This window comes from Plectropomus leopardus, chromosome 2 (genome assembly GCF_026936395.1).
Source record: "Plectropomus leopardus strain MGB_pleo_1.0 chromosome 2, ASM2693639v1, whole genome shotgun sequence".
Classification (NCBI taxonomy): domain Eukaryota; kingdom Metazoa; phylum Chordata; class Actinopteri; order Perciformes; family Serranidae; genus Plectropomus; species Plectropomus leopardus.
Genome location: NC_142177.1, coordinates 31,406,327 through 31,426,528, shown reverse-complemented (window position 1 = coordinate 31,426,528; position 20,202 = coordinate 31,406,327). Strand labels below are relative to the sequence as shown.

Below are 20,202 nucleotides of genomic sequence, written 5' to 3'. Positions count from 1 at the left end.
ATAAGACGTATTACCAAAACAAACAGCAATGATATTTTCAGGGTTTTTTTCTCACTATGATAAGTGGTTCTATTTTGGCAATCTATAATGAAAAAATACCTTTCAAACCCAATGTTAGGTTTTAGGGTTCAGAGGGTATTTAAAATAAAGTTGGATGTCCCTCCCCTAAGTCAAAATAAAAACTAGTCCCTCCCCTTTGCCTCATAAATAACAAACAGTCCCTTAGGCTGCTTTTTGACTGTTTGAATGAGCAAGGATTTTTTTTATAAATAAATAAATAAATAAATAATTGAATTTAAATGAGTCCAAATAAGAGAGAAAGAGGGAAAGAAAATAATCAAAATAAAAGAAACAGTTTATGAAAAATGACTCCTCCCAAATAATGAAAAATAATGTGTCTCATATTGTCATGGAAACTAATAATATTTTGAAAACTAAAACAGTGAGTAATATTAGTGGCCATGAAACGTGTTTTATTTGTTCTTTCTTTCATATAAAATATACGAGACAAGAGCTACAGTGTTTGACAATTAATTCCTTCCAAATGGGATTTCCAATAAATATTGACAAGAAATGTTGTTTCTACTGAAGGATTTTGATAAATACATTTATTATTACATTTGTCGTCACATGCACAATATTTGTACTATACAAAAGCAATGAGCAATTATGGTAAAAGGCCATGTTCATGTGCACTGTATTTATGTTGTAAAGAGCACTGTATATCATTTATGAGTGGAGTTGTGTTCCCAACGTCTTACAGCTATTAACCCTTGGAAACCTGAGCGAATTGGCTTGATTTCTTTTAAAAACACAGGGGAATAAAAACACTTAGCAGACTTAACAACAAAGAAAATGATTATTAAAAAAAAAAATAAACAAGGAAATTACCGAAACAAGAAACTAAAAAAGGTATAGTAATTCCTTTAAATTTATAGTTATGCTAATTAAAAAATATAGTTCTCTGGACATTTTTTCCTCGTTTTTTTTTCGGAAATGATTTTTCAAAAATCTACTAAGTTCTTCCAATTTGCAGGACATTTCTTGCCATATTGCTCATTGCCTTTTTCCCCATGTTTCTGCAAGAAAACAAGCCAATTTGCTCATGGTTAAGAGGTTTAAATACTAGTGAACGGCTTCTGAATGCAACACAAGAAGAGGAAAGTTGATCCAGGTTTTAAATATGACCGAAATTTGTCTGAGGAGGACATGGTTAGGACAGGTTATTTACTATTTACCCTGGAGAAAATCCCCAGAATGGCTGACTACTACAAAATAAATAATAAAAAACATTATATGACACATCCTAAAAGCGACCGATGTACAGAAGTAATGACCTTCGTCGGATTCTCTGCTTTGTCTTTCCAGCTGAAAACTCTCCTCTGCCTGATCTCTGGCACACATCAGCTGTGTTGTCCCTTGCAAGCCTCCTGTCACACAAAATAAATTGCCTTCACTGTGAATGGGTCAAAACAACACAGAGATGTCATTATTTCACTGCAATTGATCATACCTTGGGAAACACAAGTCAATAGTTTCTATAATTGCAATGTCTCCAGCCCCTTTGAGGTTCTTCCATGAGGGCTCCTTTGCTTCTTTTCATCTTCCCACTGATTACTTTTTTCACATCTCATATTTTCGCCATCCTTGAGAAGGCTGCACATTACGAAGGTACGTATTTTAATGCTTTGTAGAGGCTGTTTGTATGATAGATTCAAACCAAATACCTCACTTAAGTTCAACATTTCCATTTTGCACTACAACTTGCCGAACAATCAACCTTTGACATTTTGAATATACTTTCGCTGGTGACATCCAAGCTTTTACTCTTAGATTCCTCTGACTGGAGCACTCAATAAAGTTATTCTGCCTTGGTGCCTTGGATACCTTTCAACATTTTTAGAGGTGGGCTGTAATTTTCAGACTACCAAGAGCAAAAACAACACAGAGGAGCCATTGAATGTGAGGCGCATTTTTTAAACAGTATACTACATTGCACATATTGGCCTTTTAATTAAAAAACAGTCAATGTGGGTCACTGCAGATATAATGCACTTTTTATTATAAAGTTATAGTCAATTTACATCGATTTTTATATTAGCTGTCCACGGAAGCCCTTGACATAAACTGATTTCATTTAGTTTTTCTGCTCATCATCATTAACACTAATATTGTGTTGTTGTTTTCTTTAATTCTGTTGTCTTACAAACTAGCAGAATCTTTTCCACACTGCCAAGGTTAAATTGTGGAAAAGCACAACATGGATTCAGTCAATCAATCATCAGCTTCTCACTTGATCTGATTTTTGTCCATTGATCTTTCCGTATTCATTTGTTGGAATAAAATTGTCATTCAAAGACTTGAATGTAAGCCAGTGTGTTGCTCCAGTGTGTTGTGTCACTGGCAAAAAATGAAAGGAGGAGAGGACAGTCAACACGTTCTCATCCCAACTCGTCAAATACTGACGTTTGGTCAGCGTCCCTGTGGGGGCTGCCAGGTACCCTTCTGCATCAGTTTTGGAATCAGTTCCTGCTCGTTACATTTATTGTGTCTTTAAAAATACAGTTTTGTTCTCACAGAAAATGTACAGTTTTCTGGCACACTACATTGTTATCAAAATAACTGACATTTGGTCTCACATGGCACACCAACAGCTGCCTCCCAGGTGAAAGTCTGGAGTTTGTTTGACCCATACACTGCACTTTCTACTTTCCACTGCAGGTTTTCTCTTTTTTTTGAAATTTTTATTTTACCATGGCAATTGTGTGTTGCCAACATCAGAGACTGTTGGCACCGGGTGTGTTTCACACTGCCACTAGGAATGCCTCTGTGCCTCAGTGACCTCTACCGAGGACCACTGACCAAATGTTGGTATTTGATGAGTTGGGAGTGAAATGGGGCTAAACATGCAAGAAACTGAGTGTTTGACGCCCAAAATTTCCTGGGGAAGGACCTGCACCCCCCTGTTTCATGTGTGTCCCCCTCAATGTTGAAACAAAACCTTTACCGCTGCAAAATTGTACTGAAACATTGGTCATTTGTAAATAAAGAATTTTTAAGCTTTTCAAATAAAAAGATGTGCTGCTTTTCTTTGTTTACAAAAGTGTAAATTAAGTATTGTTGAGTGTTAGACTGCTGGCAGGAGAAGAATTTAAGGATGTAATCTGGAGCTTGGGATAACTTGATGGGCATTTTTCCACAAGTTTATGGTTTGGCAATTAATTATAGATTATTTGATAACAAAAATAATAATTAAGTTTCGGCCCTGGCAGTTTAGATTTATTATGGCTCACATGAGCTAAAGTGATTAGGTTTGTTGCATTTGTCCACGACTGTGAGACTGTATCACTTAATTAGATTCACCACAGAGCCAACTTGCCTTACACTGCGTTTATAAAACGGAGTCATGCGGAGGTGCTCAGACTGTACACAGCAAAGTGAAAAATGGCAGTAATGTTCAGAGAACAGGCTGAACAAAGGCAAACGTGTTGAGACTCACATGGAGTTTAATGAAAGTGAAGTCCTGCAGTGTGGAGCCCACCCAGCCGTCTGTCAGGACTCACTTGTTCTGACACTATAGGCAAAAATGTGGCATCTACATGAGCAAACATTCCCTTTCTTGTTCCCGCAGCATCTCTCGATGTTTGATATTTTATGCTTTCATTCTCTATAGTTGTACAAACTCATTCCCAACCTGCGGAGACAGGAGTGGTTCGTCAGCAGCAAAAAATCACAAACAACCTGGATACACGATACCATACACACATGCAGATACAGGAAAGACATGAAATATGGGATCTACACACATCATCACCCCTTAATATCCTAATATAATACACACACATTGAGTGTGTGTAATTTATTCATACCCGCACACGAATACACAGACATATTCACACGCTGCATTGTGTCAGTATCATCAGTCCCTAATGTAACCATCTGCTACACTCTGTATTTCTTTTATGCATAAAACGCTAACCAACTCTTGGCAAGAGGCCCTCACTCACCATCTCATATGCATCACAGCAAATTAATGAGTTACCTGAGAGAGAACATGAATAGAGCTTTTGTCGGTCTAATGGGAAATTAAAAATGGCTAACAACCCTGAATCAGCCAAACTAATGGAGAGTGCTGCCGAGCCCTTTCTGGACCATGCCAGAACTGCACCTAAACTGCCAATGCACGGAGAAATAAACAGGAGGACCTGCATGACTGTTCCATAACTGGCAGGCCTAATGAGCGATAAAAGAAAAAAACAAGCCGGGGTGAACCAGTGAGGAGCATGAAACATTACTCAGTTAAAAAGCATTCCCTAAAGCGACGAAGCGTTGGTCTATTATAGGATACACTCTATCTAAAATGAATCTGCACGCTTTAAATTCATGAAGTAAAAAGGAGATTTATGCTGAACTGTTTGGAAATCTGATTCAAAAGTCTGTTTGGTCTACAAAGTAGGTACTTTAATACAGCACGCAAACAGATCTAACAACTCAGAACGCTCTAATAACAATAACACTTTCAGATCATTTCTTTAAATTTTAGACAAGACGTCCCATGGGACAGCAATGGTTGTCACAGGAGAGGAATGCATCGCAGGATTATGAAAGAATATGATCTGTTTAAAGTACAAGGCTGAGCAATATTTATATATTTTCTTATTGTCAACTAATTCTATGAAAAGAGACAAACAAACAATGAATTGATCCTCCTAACAAGTATATCCCCTGTGTAATCAAAGCCTTATATAGAGTTTTTCTTTTCTTTATTGTTGTCAAAAATATATTAAAAACATGTCAGTGAGCTACATTGTTGCACTGGGTGACATGTCTCCTCATCATACGGATGTATGGATGAACGTAGGCACTGTTATTATTTTTGAAACAATTATTCATTCACCTTCCTGCTGCTGTGAATACTCACAAGAGCACCAAATATGTATTAATTAGGGCTGCTGGCATTAACGCATTAATTGCGGTGCGATTAATCCTGTAGTTATGTTCATTATTTCATGTAGTCTATTAATACGTGGCTGAAAACAGTTTAAAACAAATATATCATTATACTCCTGTTTAAGTTATGTTTGCTACAAACTACAGTGTCCAGCTGTTTGAGGAAATTACTTTTTTTAATTACATTATTTATTTGTGACACATTTTAAAAGTTTTACATCTTCACTCGAACTATATATATATATATATATATACATGTATATATGTGTGTGTTTGTGTGTGTGTTTAGCTTCTATAATATAAGTAAGACAGGGGTGGGTATTATACGTTTTTCCTCCTTTTGCTCCTGTATTGTGAGAAGAATCGTATTATGGGTTTCTGTATTTTTGGAAATTACACACTGACATGAGCAAATAAACCAAATATGAATTAATGAATATTGGGGCTTAAACAGGCAAAGACAGGCTAATACAACTGTGGGTTTAAGATCAAGTAATTGTATGTGTAATAAGGGCCACAATCAAAAATTAGATTTAATTAAGACATCTAAAACTGTATAAAAAAATAATAGACATAGCAAACCAGGTTTGTGGACTCGTTTTTCTTCTTTTTCAGCTATCACCATCCAGCCAAAGTTGACCCGAAGTGACTATGATGCTTGGCACACATACTGTCAGTCAAAACAGCCCTGCCCTTAATTATGCGCGACCATAAGCCTTAATAACATTTAAAAGGGTGAGGTTTTTTTTTTCAAAATCATCCCCATAGAGAAGGGAAAACTGGCAAAAGATTTTCTTTATGCACCAGGCTATAAATATGTTTATTTTTGCTGTAAAGTTGGGCTTTTTTCCATGGGGGTCTATGGGGACTGCTTTTGGAGTCAGCATAAAGTGGCCTTTCAACGACCTGCAGTTTTGGCACTTACACATTAGCTTAAATTTTCAGCCCCAGAGGATGCCTCTTGGATACAGATCATTGCAGAGATATATTATGGTAGCTGATATATCACTGGAATTAGTGTGCCTATTGTGTAATGAAACATACCATGCATAATATATAATAAAACTATATCATTTTGTTGATGAAATACTGTAAATCATTACTAAGTAATGAGCAGAATAACATGTCACCATCCATTTAACACCATGGGTCCAGAGGTGAAAACTCATTAAAGACTGGCAGAAAATTTAACACTCTTTCATCATGCATCCAACGCAACACAAAAAAAACCAAACTGATTTAGAGGCGGTGACTGCGAATTCAAAGGTGGCGGCATCAACACCCTTCAAGTCCCCCTTTCACACCTCCTTTGACTTCATCTCTTCTATCAGCCAACACGGTTTAATCTGAAACACAAGCCTCGGGTTGCAAAAGTCACTCTACATCTTGTCAGGACAATATTTTCACTGCCTCCTTTTCCCAGCGGCAATGACCTTCCTGCGTCTCTGTGATCTGTGCCAGCCCACAGCCACAGCCCACATTGACAGGACTGCGAAAGGCAGCCAAGCATATCTTAATCCATTCTAGCTCTGCTTTGCTGTAGCCTGGGTTGTCTAAGGTGCTGCTGGAGCTTTCTCTCTCTTTGTGTACAGGGAGGGTTTTCTCAACCAGCTGTAGTCCATTAGTCCGAATAGAAGAGGCTAGTAAAGGCTGGGGACTCTCAGACAGCTGACAGAAGCAGACCTATTCTGTCGCTTCATGTTACATAGCTAAACCCGCCATTTTTCTCTGACCTTCCGTCGCTGAAATATTCAAGCTGTGTTTGTAAAAGCATGCACACTGTTTCAATTTTCTCTCCATGTAAACGCTCTTTTTGTTCAATTATTCATCGGGAATAAATGTGCCAACATGCTGATCGTAGAGAACGGTGTTATGAGCAGAAAACTCATTTTCATCTGAGATGCTCAACTCTTTTGTAAAGGGATTCACACAGCATTAGCTCTGCACACCGCAGTGAAAGTACCTTTGAATCAAGTCACACCTGCTCGCATGGCTTACAAATGGTGGAATTCTCTCTTTCGGTGTTATACTTTTTCGCCCTTGCTGAATTTATTACACTTGTTGAATTGGATGCTTCATTTGAATGAATAACTAGTTTGCTTTAAAACGCCTAAACAGCATAAATGTTCAAAGGTCTGTTTCCATAAATAACTACACGGCTTCATCAAAGTCCCGTACACCTCGCTACAGCTGTGTTTTTGCAAAGCACACTTAAACATAACAGCTGTAGACTGTTGCACTTTATATAACGCCGCTCCCGTTGAGCTTAAACAGCAGGATAGAGGGGTGTTTGCACTTGAAAATGACAGCTAAAGGTGTGTGTGCGGCGCTTTATGTTGCTGGTGGGCTACTCTGTGTCTCTCCAGTTCCCTTCACAGATGGAGAGGAGTGCCCCAGGTAAGTGGAGACCAAGCCAAGGATATGAAACAGGGATGACCAGGCTCCCACCGGAAGATAACAGAGGAACTCAGGGATTGTGGGATCTGTGCTACAATAGGTAATTAGTCAAGAACATCTGTTGGAGGAAGTTCCCCTGTACCTCATGGGCCACGGATCTTAAATCATTCTTTGGCTCCGAGTGGAGAGTGAGCAGCTCGAGCTATTTACTTTGATAAATCATTTGTATTAATCACCAAGGTCCACCTGCACACTTCCATATGGCTGTGGCGGGGTGGTACGTGAACTTCAGTCTGTCCCAATGTGGTGAAAAACGAACCCACATATCAAATGAGATAGATCTGAATTAAACATTTTAAACAAGTTTGAACTCTCTCGGACCTCATGTTTTTCACTTTAAAGTTTAATCTTTCATCTCAGCCTTAAAAAAACAGCCTCGAGTGTGTTTGGGTAATCTAATTTTCTGAGCATTATATTTGGCAGATGTAGTTATCTTAAAATGACATCAAGCAAGAGGATTCCCACTTTCTGCACTTTTTTGTGTTTCGTGTCCTTGTCTTGGATTCTGTCTTTTTTCACTGTTTTCTTTTTTTAATACATTTGTAGTAGCATTTCTAGAGTGGGCCTAAGAACAATAATTTCATTGCCAACAACTTCTCCACTGTAATTGCTGTACTTCTGACAAATAAAGACTTGAACTCAGCTTTTGCTAATACTGTGTTACTTCTACATGAATGACTTTGAGATGGTGTGAGTGCTTTGTCATATATTTATCAAAATGGAGCCGACATAAAAGTTTACTCACAAATCAAAGCTGCAGTAGCTTGTAAGTCATTCAGAACATCAATAAAGCTCCAAACAACTGTTTGCTGTGTAAAGATATAGAGTAGTAAAGGCGTCCTGAGTTGAGAATGAAGTCACACTCCCTCTGTGTGTGTTGTGATCCAAACTTCTCTGTCACTGTTATGGTAGACAGTCTGACTGTGTGTGCATGTTAGTGTGTGAGTCCCTGTGTGTTTATTCCTAAGGAAGTTATGTTCGCAAAATGCATTGCACCCATCCTCCAGTCTCACCAGGTTAACATTGTTTTTCTGTTGCCTTTGTTGGTACTGTGTACGCTACACGCACTGCTAGCTGACAGGTCAACCACCTCCATGTTTGGAGTGATTTGCAGGCAAACTCAGCTTAGACTGTACATCATTAAAGATATGCACTAATTATAATCTATGGCTCCTTTAATTCTACAATATCCAGCATGATCTGATATCACCAAGTGTTGTTCATATCAGACCATGCTTAATATCCCACTCTTGCCTAGTAATTTGAGTTAAATGCCAACAACAGTGTGCTAACATGCTGCGGGCATAATATTTATCACATTCATCATCTTCTTTTGGTGAGTTAGCATGGTGATGGTAGGCAAATAATTTGCCTTTGCCCAGGAAATGTGCCAGCTTTAAAGCCAGTTTTCATTATGGCCAAATTGTATTATTAAACCGTCACGTGATGCCCCACGTCCCGAAAAGACATTTCCCCAGTTTACATGGCAAACAAGATGTCTGCATATCAGCGGATACATTTTTTTGGAGTGTCAAAACCCTGCAAAATGACTTGTGTCACTATCACAATTTGATCCATGCAGGCCAATAACATTTAGTAAGTCTAGGAGGGCTGCATGATCAAATTATTAAATCCCCATTTAAGTTAGCAGGAACACAAAATCAGAAGTTAGCTGTTTGGTCAGCGAAAGTTAGACGCTCAGCAGCGCTTGGCCGCCATGAGTCTCTAGCTCGCATACTCTGAGGGCTGCACAGCACAGAACTCGTGCTGATCAACCCTGGATAGTCTGAGCAATTTTATACACAGCAGTTGAACCATTTTGGCTTCATGCCATGCAACTCTTCAAGGAATTAACCGGCTCCTCTGGCAATGCTGAATCCAGTTCTGCTAATTGGCGCCACCTTGGATAGCAAAGGCATGAACCGCCCAACTGTCCCTCTGATTGGCTAGTTCTCTTTGCCTTCTTTGTTCAGGTTGTTTAGGTCCAGGCAGGAGGAGTGGGACTGGTTATCGTAAGGGCAGATTTCAGGGTAAGCCCTTTAGAGGCAGAGAAAGGCAAAGCAGTGTGGATCATGCCATTGCTATCGGAAACCCAAATTCATGTGAATGTCATTAGTTTATTTGATCATAAATTGTGATTTAAGAGGATAGTGCTGCATGACAACATTACAGTTATCACTCTTCATGAGTGGCTGTACAAAACATCATGACGATCCTTCCATTAGGTGTTGACATTTTTCCCTCTAGACCAAAGTGGCTAAAAAAACCTAGCTCCATTTCAACACAATGAAGGACATTTACACACCACAAACATAATGGAGGATCCCTTTTAACAGAATGCTGGTCCATTGACCCCAGCTACCTCTAAAAGAAAACATAAAGATACTTTAATTTTTCCGAGCATCATCTGCTAGTCCCCTCAATCATCAGATGCCGCACTGGGGCTGCCCCTGCTGCTGGTGTAGTGTAACCTGGACATTAGCAAAGAAATGGATGCTATTTACGGCGTCAACGATATCGAGGTAAATAAATAAATAAATGCAGAGCCACAAAATGGGGCCAAGGAGAAAAAAGGCAGTTAGAAATCCATCAGAATGTCATTTTGTGTGTCTCTGCCTCTCCCCCTCTGCCCATCCAGATAGATATCAGCTCATTGCAAACCTCACTCCCATTAACCTGTTCGCAGGTTGCCAAGAGAGGAAGTTGTATTTTTCACCTTTCTATCAACTCCCCCTGCCTATAGACACCCACTCACCCCTGCCCTCTTCCTTTTTTCCCCTCTCCTACTTTTGGTCTGTTTGAGTAAGTTCCACAAAAGATAATTTCCTTTTCAAATTACAACACAGGCCTTTTCACTGACCCGAGGGCATTGTGATAATGCAGTGTGGGAGCTGAGAGTGTCTCTGATGAGGGGCGAGAGCAAATGCACCGGCCAGCACTAATGTCTTGTCAACACCATACTTGGACACGGGCGCCTATAGGATACTGCACAGCCTTAGACTTGCTGAGCAGGGCAGCTCGGTCAGATTGCAGCTTGGGCTGCAGAAAAAAAAAACCCAGTATGATTAGCTGACACTTGCTTCACATAGTTGGCTTGTTGGTGCATGTGAAGGTACAGTATGTGCTGTTGTAAATACCCACAAAAAAAGGAGGAAAAAAACAACTTTGAATAGGAAGCCTCAACAAGATGTGTGAATGACTTGCCGAAACAGCTTGCAGGCTGACGTGAATCATGGGCTAATCGCCTCTCAGTCCAGTCAGGCATGAGAAACATGGAGAGGAGGAGGTGTCAGGTACAGCAAGGAATACTTTGATATTAGAATTCAAGGCATCTACGTCTTGCCTTGAGCAGGATAATCCCATTATGCCTCAGGTCACAGCAGTGTGCAGAGAGAGAGAGAGAGAGAGAAAGAGGGAGGCACAACTCACTTCAAAATAAACTGCTTACCGATGATGAGAATAACACAAACAGCCGTCAGAAATAACATCAAACCGCGATCCAAACTGCATTAGAACATCCAATTTAGGGACGAAAAATACCCCAGATATTGAAAAGAGAGAATAACACAATTAGATTTCTTCTTTTTTTTTTTGAATGGGAAAGTTTTTCCAGCTTGACTTTTACAGTTCATCTTGGCTGTTTTCAAGATCGAGCATTTTTTCATTACAGCCTGTCAGCTTTCATTATGAAATGAGAAAATCTAATTTTGCTTGGTGTATCTGACAGTTTTTCAAACTAATTCATCCTGTCGAGATAAAGCCCTGGTAAACCCGGCAGATGGTGTTTGTGTTACTGAGAGCTTTGTTTTCTTGTGTGCACATTTCATAAAGTGCAGGACCCTTAGTGATTTAGATCTAAATCCACATTGTGTTTGTTTCTTTTTTTTCTTTGGGGGAAGGAACATTGTCTCCACCAATCTATGATTACTATCACATTTGATTTAGATAAGCCGGAAAAACAAATTGGTTGTTAGTGCTCTTCAGTTTATTTTCACATATTTTTTTCATGTTAATTAATTTGAGAAATTCCTCAGTAAAAAAAAAAAGAGAAATACTATAAATAGAGCTGCAGCTCTGAGATAGGGTTGAACTGAATTTTCGCTCTCGTATTGGCCTTCCATTGAAAATAGGATTGGTGAGTTGGGTCATCTAATTCCAATAAGATGTGTGCACCTCCCTGACCAGAGCTAGAAAATACCATTTTACTAATATTTTCTATTTCAGATGGCCGACCAGGGAATTTATTCCAGGGAGGAGGTGTGGGAGGACTTTAATCAACAGCTTCAGAGGCTTCAGTCTGTAAAACCTGCAATGAAACCAGCTATGAGCTAATAACCTACATACATTAACCCACCTCAAAGAATTTCATTAGTAGGAGTCACACTGGAGAAGTTTAATGTGCATCGGAACAAAACTTGGGGAAAGTGATGAATTATTTAAGAGGAAAATTGTAATCAATGGTGTCAACAATTAACCGTTAACTGGTGAACCACCATAAACCTCTGAGAATATTTTAACTGGTTACACATCTATAGGTCTAGAGGTTAATTTTGCTACTCTCTGTTTACTGCACTACACCCCACCTGAATCTGGTGTAAGTCTGGATACAGTCACAGAGGCGGTGCCTCGTTCATTCCTATTCCTACATTTTTCCAGGTATAAAATATCAAAATCTACTGGCCCATAAAGCATATGCTCTAGAGACTTACGACAGCACAGAGTGTCCGGATGTGCCCAAGCAGGCAACTTCAGAAAGAGACTTACGGTTTAACGCTTCACTAGCTTGAATGGCCGTTTGAAAAATTCAATCTTGTGGCTCTTTTAGGATTCACAAATGTTATTGAACTGGATGGCTTAAAGCTAGATAGTGAAATGAGTTGTTTCCCGGGGGTTTTGACTTTCACAAAAAATTATGAACTGATTTACAGACATCTCTTTCTCAATGTAAGTCAATAAGGGGCCAGTGGGGTCACGTGACGGACCTGGACGGTGGAATCCACTTTTGGCCACCATGTTAAATTTGCATCAGAACTTGACACCCCTCCTGGGGTCTTACTCCGAAGGTACGTTATATACAGAATGGCAAAGCAGCATGATGGTGTCATATGCCCGCCTTGAACAGGCAGTGTAAATGCAGCTATACTCAACAATAATAAGGGGTATTACGGTCAAAACAAAATTGCTTGCTCACTGGGGCGACCTGGGGAGGACATCGACTGGTGGGTTCCTGCAACAATACGTTCTGCCACCGTGACTGTGATACCAGCTGATTGTCAAATGAGTGTCTTTGCTTGCTAGCTATGTTGGCTCCCACCTGACCCATGTGAAGTTTGGTGGCTCAGAGGCTCAGGATCCAGTGGAGACCTAAGACTGGGCAGGCAAATGTCTGTCAACAAAACCAACAATTAAACAATAACAAAAGTCTGGACATTTACTTTAAAACATTTTTTACCACCTCTAAATAGATACTGATTTGAAATGGAGCACTAAATATCTTTTTTTAAAATTATCAGCATAGACATGAAATGTTATTATAGGACTACTTTTACAATTTTCCTTATCAATTAATGTACTTTCTTGCCAATTTATATGAAAAGATTGATATCACTCTCAGCTGTAAACATGAAACTATCAACAGCAGCCGGTTAGCTAAGCTTAGCACAGACACTTGTGTACTGACTATTTCTTAGCAGGGAGTTGGGAGCTGGAGTCCTGTCGTCACCATCATGTTGCCAGTGGAAACTCCAAGAAGTCCCCGATCCTGTCCAAAAAATTGTCTGGCTCCCTGAAAAAGAACAACTTGTCATTTTTACACTTTGGTGTTTATTTGGCTTTACTAAGCGAACAAGATGTGTTAATTAATGAGCATTAGAGGTGCTATTCGGCAGATTTTGTTACTGTTGGACAGAACCAGGCTAGCTGTTTCCAGTTTTTGTGCTAATCTAAGCTACAGACACCAAATCATCAAACTGAACTGACCGTTGTGAATTGGCATTAAGACTGAATGAATCAGGAGCTTTTTGCAGTGGAGCTTCACTTAATGGTGACTGACAGCACGGTTGTCAGCTCTTCTGGCCTCACAGCACATTAATTCGTGCTTAAAAGCCCATTAAAGGACCACAAAAGCCACATAAACAATCATGACATGTTAACTCTGCCCGTTTAGTTGAGTGCTGAGCTATTAACCTTATAAACGGTGATTGTAGCTAATAGGCTAACTTTGCACTGAACAGCTTGAGCACTGAAATGAAGACTCTGCCAAACTTTGTGGTAATGTGATCCAATGTGAAAAAAATCAACTAAGATCACTGTCAGTAACCATGAATTTTGGAATGAACTGAACAAAACCAACAAAGTTAGCAAAGTGATTTGCAAATATACTGATTTGAACTTTAAAGGGATAGTTCACAATCAGAAAATCAAAATCAAAAATACATATTTTCCCTCTTCCCTGTAGTGCTATGTATCTGTCCCGATTGTTTTTGTGTGGGTTGCTGAGTGTTGGCGATATCAGCTGTAGAGATGTCTGCCTTCTCAAATATGGAACTACATGGCACTTGGCTTGTGTTGTGTGCCAAAAAAAAAAGAAAAATGTTAAACAAACTCAACAGCAATGTCTCTTTCCAGAAATCACGACTCGGTTACTCCATAATAACAATAATCCATAATAACTTTCCCCCAAGACTTTCCAAGGAGACCTGTGATCAGAACTCTGTAACCTTTAAATCAGATTTGAGTCATTTTAAGGTACGTCGTCACAATGTTTCTAACCTTCGCCCGAAGCCTTAAATTAAGTCCTCACAATGTTTTTTTTCTAAACCCAAGCAAAGTAACTTTGCTAACCTAAACCGAAGCTACGCAAATTTACATTTAGTATATAACATCATTCGCAGGGTGCTAATTAGTAGGATATCATACAAACCACTGTATGACAATATGTTGATGTGGTGATACTGTTGGCAGATGCATTTTGGTAGAAAGAAAATAGTACTCTTATGTAACAGGTCACAACAAGGTATGTGGATTATCTGGAGTAATTGGACCATGATTTCTGGAAAGAGAAATTGCTGTTGAGTTTTTTAAAAGTATTTTTTTGGCCCTTTGAACCTCAGAAGCTGAGTGTCATCTAGTTGGATTATATTGGAGAGAAAACAGACATTTCTACAGACGATATCTCCAACATTTGATAAGTCACACCATAACAATCTAGGCTGATAAATGGCTCTACAGGTAAGAGAAAAAATATGTATTCTTGATTTGAGGGTGAATTGTCCCTTTAAACATCAACATACATCAAACCTAAGATTACAGTGACAGAGAACATGACTGAAATAAGGATCGCATTGTTTACAGGTGGCCTCTGCCAGCACGACTTATCCACAGCATGTGATCCGTGACCACAGCCAAACTCATCCCATGTGCATCCTGCCCAACTCATTGTACTTCACCGAATGAAACACCGCTGTCAATAGCCGCACACAGAATTGTCAAGCAGCCAGCCCTCAGGTCCACACTGTGGTTTCCAAACATGCAGAATAAATTTCCATTCAACTTTTGTGAAGGTCTTTTATGGCAGAGCAACAAACCCCAGCGGAGCCATGGTATGAAAAGATCTTTCATTATTAATAGAATATTAGCCTACATAAAAGGTGAATGACTGAAGGATTGTGTTTCAACACTGCAGGGGCTGTAAAGTGCACAGGGGTTAATTCTCTGATCCAAGGGTAGATTTGTATCATTGTTTGTAGATAGAAAGGTTTTTTTTTTCCAGAGGATTGGATTCATGTCTTCCCTCTCTGTTCCTCGGAGCACTGTGGTGGATTGCCTGGTCTGATTAATCTTAATGAATTATGCAAATAGCCTTTATCTCAAATGATTTAGCAATGTTTCTGTATTGTTTTATTAATGCACTTTTGAATTACTCTGTATAATCACGTAGCCTTTCCTCAGCCGTTCGCTGTTTGTAATTCATCGCCAGCTCTTTATTAAATCCATGGTGGTCTCCGGCGAATTGCATGCAGGAATGAGAAATTAGTCATTACTGTAATTTAATGATTTCTAACCAAACAAGAGGCAACCTGGATCGCTAACCATAGCAGCCCTCCGCACGCCTCCCCTTCAGCGCTGCTCCCTCGGGTCTGATCTTTGGGAGCGAGCCATCTACATTTTTTTCTTAATTAATTATGTTTAGTATAAGGAGCATTCTGTGGTGAATGCACTGTTTCAATTACAGACGGAAATTGACTTACAAAATATGAAATTCCCCATAAAGCAGTGGTTTGTTTGGAGTCTAGACATCCTTACAAAAGCTTTCTCTGCTTCAGTGTGTGGAGTTATGCACACTCAGTATCAACCAGATATAGCAACATCTCTGGAATTTACTTTGATTATTGGTCATACACAGATGGTACGCTCATGTTTGTCTTTGGAGTCATAAGCACGACAGCTAAAGAGAAAATTTACACTTCAGAGAAGTCTCTTATTATCACATCAGAGGAGGGGCCCCTGTATTATACGCCATGGTTTCCTGTCCCTGAGGTGTAAATGTCACATGCAGGTGAAATATAAATACATCTCCCTCCTCAGAGCAGCCTGCCTCTAACCTGTTTGGCCTCCACAGAGAGGGAGATGGAGCTGCATGTTGATATCAGTCATGATATAAATCACAGTATACACTATTTGTGTGTCAAAATGGATGGACATAACCCTTTCCTGTTGCACTGGGCCAGTATTTCTGGGAGACCTCTAGTAATCTGTAATAAATGTGACAGTTGTCTGTCGTTGTTTGCAGCGATAAGACGATTGCTTGGTCAGTTAAAAAGAAAGTAACTGGCAGCTATTTTGACGGTCAATTAATTGTCTCAGTCATTTTTTTGTGATTGCATTTTTCACAATTTGTTTGCAATGAAATGATTCATTGCAAAAATGACCCGTAGATTAATCGATACTGAAAATTGTCAGTTTCAGCCCTGCTGCTGTGTTTACATGGAATTAGGCAGATGGGTAGATGGCACAAAGATGCTACAAACAAACATGCATGATAATCTGTTGTGATGGAGTGTTGAAATGCTTACAAAGAGAAGAAAAGAAATTACATAAACTTATTTTGTGTTTATTATTTTATGTAATGTACAAGTGCCCATTCATTGTCCTGATGGCCCATGTTTTTACCTTGTGTGAAGGAGCTAGGCAACATACAGCTGTAAATTCTGACGCGTAGAAGGGCAAGGATCTCAAGGCACAGCTGGAGATGAGGATGGGGTTCGGTTTGGGGACCTCAAAATTGCATCTGCTCTTTGCAGATGATGTGGTTCTTTTGGCTTCATCACATCATAACCTCCAGCATGCACTGGATCGGTTTGCAGCTGAGTGTGAAGTGCTCAGGATGAGAGGCAACAATAGGATGGATGGATGGATGGATGGACGAATGGATGGATGAAGGATGGCAAGAAGTCAAAATATTTAAACTGGCAATGCCATCTACTGTTATTATTATTGCCGACCTCATCTAATTTTACCATCCTGCTGTTGTCAACTAAAGTTAAAATGATTCTTCGTCTCCCCGATTTCATGTGAACAGAGCATCAAAATTCCACCACATATTAACTTCCATATTTTGTCAGAGGTCATGTGATAATTTTAGCCCTGTGGGAATCTGCATTGCTGTGATTTGTGGTAGCAACATCAAGAACTGTGGAGGCTGCTTTGGCAATTAATTAAAATTTTTTGACAGCATTTGGATGTGGGAGACTTACCTTACTACAGAGCATGGAAACCCATTCACGGAAAGAGAGACAGCTCAAATCCAACAAGAGATTGAAACCTTGAAAGGTGATGAGATGGATGATGTGGTAATGGCAGAACCTGTTCTATTTGTTTGACCTACATTAAAAAAAGACAAAAAGGAGGTTAACACTGCAAATCACTGACAGTGATGTGTTTCTGTGTTGTGTAGAGTGAAGTTTCATCCTGTGCAAATGTGCCGTACAAAACACAGACTGGGAGGGGGGTCCAAATCGCACAAGGTCCCCTGGTAATTCTAGTCCCACACGAATTAAGCTTTTGTCCCTTTTCCCCACCCTTCTGCTCCATGCGTCCCAGCCTGAACGTTCATTTTCTGTAAGCTTTTTATGACACGCACTAACAATCCTTTTGGGATTTCTAAGAGGAAGCGCCTTACTGGAAATCATTCGGACCACCACCCACCACCAATCATTGGTCTGTGATGGCTAACGTTAACTTAACACAATAAAAGCAGGCTTGGATGACGACCACATCTAGTTTCGGAAAAGCATCAAATAGGATTAGGGTTGTGTTCGGGTGAGAGCTAATTATCAGCTCTCCATGGACCCAGATTTCAGATGGCTTTTTGTGAAGTCTGTTCATTTTAAGAAACAGTGCTGTAAGATTCTCCCTTTGTATTTTTCCAACATGGCCTATTTTTGCATTTGCTGAATTTCACATTTCAGTATCATCATGAACACAACATTGATTAGCTGTGAGCTCTCCTCCTCTTTCTCCTCCTCTTTCTCCTCCTCCTCCCTTTCTTTTTGGCAAATTATTTGCTTGACCCTCTAATTTGAAGTTTCAGCAGCTCCTGTCTGATACAGCAATATTCTTCAACGTTTTTAAGGCCAAGGACCCTTTTATATCTACATAGGGAGCAGGTCCTCGTCTCTGGAGATCACCATGCACAGACATTTGTCTACAGTGGCCCATGATGGACAAACCAAACACTGGTTCTACATAGGGACATTTGCGTTTTTTGCATTGGCCTCTGTTGTTCAGAGCCCCTCTGTGGAGAGCATGGGAGAAACACTGATTTTTTAAACATTAAACAGCTTTATTCAGGGTTTTTACCTGTTTCAATCACCAAGTCCATTTGTTTAGGAGAGGAGAAGACCTCGTTGGACAGTTCGGCTCCCAGTAAAAACCTCCTAAAAATCTGAATCAGAGAGAAAGGTGAGCACACATTAGCAATTGCTGGGCGAGTGGCCTGTCTGCAATGTGCCACACAGCATAAATAAAATTCTGGTTTGTAACATTAAACTGCTTTATTCCATATATATTATATATATTATTTTATATATTTTTTACCAGTTTAAATCACCTGTTCCGTTTGTTTTGGAGAGGAAGAGATCTCTGTGGATAATTCAGCTCCTGCTAAAAACCTCCTGAACAATGAACAATGAAGATATTCCAGTCAGGAGAAATCTCAGCTAGTTGCGATCTGTAATCCTCACCAATACATGTCACTAAACGCCACTTTATCTTTGATGTTCTGCTTTTAAATCAAAACAAATCATCAAATAATTTGGCTGCCCCCTTGCAGCAACTCTGACAACCCCCGAGGGTGTTGCGGGCCCCCTGGTGAAGACCCAGGCTATACAGCATTGTGGCCTGACATACAAATAGCTTTAGTACAGACTGTAAAAACCCCAGATATTTTTGAACAGTGATATTCATTGAGTTAGATTTATTGAGATAATATTGACATTTGTAATCAATGGTAGTCACCAGGCTTTGAAAACAACAGATACCATTAAAACAATTTGGCAGAACTCAGCTGTGTCGACCCTTTATCGTTACATTTTTTTTCCGGGTTTTACTGTTGTGGCATCGTCTTTTGTCTTTGAAAACAAGACTTGACATCCTAACAAACTTAAGAAAGCCAAACACTTGATAGTTTCAAATGAACAAAAAAAAATGAAAGAGAAGAAATGTATCTGCTCCATAAGGCTAAAAGGAATGAAAAATGCTTATGATCTCACTAGATCTTCAACACAGATATGCATCAAGAGTCCTGGGGCTCTGTGGCAAGAAAAGAACACAAAAGTTTCACATCACGTGGTTTCATTTTAAGGGTGATTTTTTTTCTTTCTGGTGTAATCCACAGTCTTTTAGTCAATAAATATCTTCATGGTTGAGTCTTCTAGTCCATAGGAATAAAACTATAATACAAAGAGAGATTTGGTGGGCAGTAGAGTTCAGAGACAGCTACTGTTGATGCTGGATCTAAAGTCAGGAATCTTTTTGGATATGTAGTCTTATATGATGCCCCCTGGTACTTTTCCTCCATTCGTTCGGTGGAATGTCCATGATTATTGTCCATGTTGGTCCCTGGTTTCCACCAATCCTCAAAACACATAATATCCAAATGTCCCGCGGTATCGGACAAAGAAACACAATGTCTGGTTCCAAACAAGGTTATCCAGGAAACAGACGACTATCGTGTGACCTGGACAGAAAAGAGAAAGAAAAGAAAAACAGGGGTAGGAATCAGAGGAAGCTTGTGTCAGTGCAACACGTTCTCACTCCTAACTTGTCATATGGTCCCGCTCTGTCAGTGGCGGTATGTTTTCACAGCAGCGCGGACTGTTGGTTGTTTGTGGGATCTATCCACCTCTGAGCCACGAATCAAGTGACACATCCGTACGCGTTGCATATGGACGCGGAAGGTGGGTTTTGGCGTCACATTCTTACGCCGAAACCACTGACAGAGTGGCACTTATGGATGAGTTTGGATTGAGAATGGGTTGGTCAGTGATGTGAGTGGGTACAAAGGCAAGGAAAAGAAGTGCATCCAGGAAATAACGTGCTTGATGCTTAATATTTCCTGGGGGAGGTCTGTAAATTTCATATGTGCTCGCCCCAGTGTTGAAACAAAATCGACGCTATTCACTATCAGACACGCAATATGTCAGAATCCACTGGCAGAAGAGTGAAATAGTTAAACCCACAGTACTTATTACAGTTAGATGAAAAAGCATTCTGAGAATATCTAGCGTCAGTATC

General features: G+C 39.7%; 1 protein-coding gene across 6 annotated transcripts in view; it reads right to left on the bottom strand.

Moving 5' to 3' along the window:
- Positions 1–393: 393 nt before the first annotated feature.
- tafa3a (TAFA chemokine like family member 3a) overlaps positions 394–20,202 on the bottom strand; it is a 173,443-nt gene continuing 153,634 nt past the window's right edge. For 2 of the 6 annotated variants that reach the window (XR_015779601.1, XR_015779598.1), the window contains 4 exons: positions 18,268–18,352; positions 17,163–17,289; positions 13,088–13,192; positions 5,602–12,793 (listed from right to left, as the gene is read on the bottom strand). Coding sequence is in view for 3 of the 6 variants with exons in the window: in XM_088090931.1 (XP_087947057.1) it covers positions 17,207–17,289; positions 18,268–18,352 (168 nt within the window). In the remaining 3 variants the exon portion in view is untranslated. Of the gene's footprint in view, positions 1,431–5,601; positions 12,794–12,845; positions 13,193–17,162; positions 17,290–18,267; positions 18,353–18,842; positions 19,646–20,202 lie in introns of those variants that run through there. The other 4 variants (XR_015779599.1, XM_088090931.1, XM_088090926.1 and 1 more) reach the window with 4 other exon arrangements.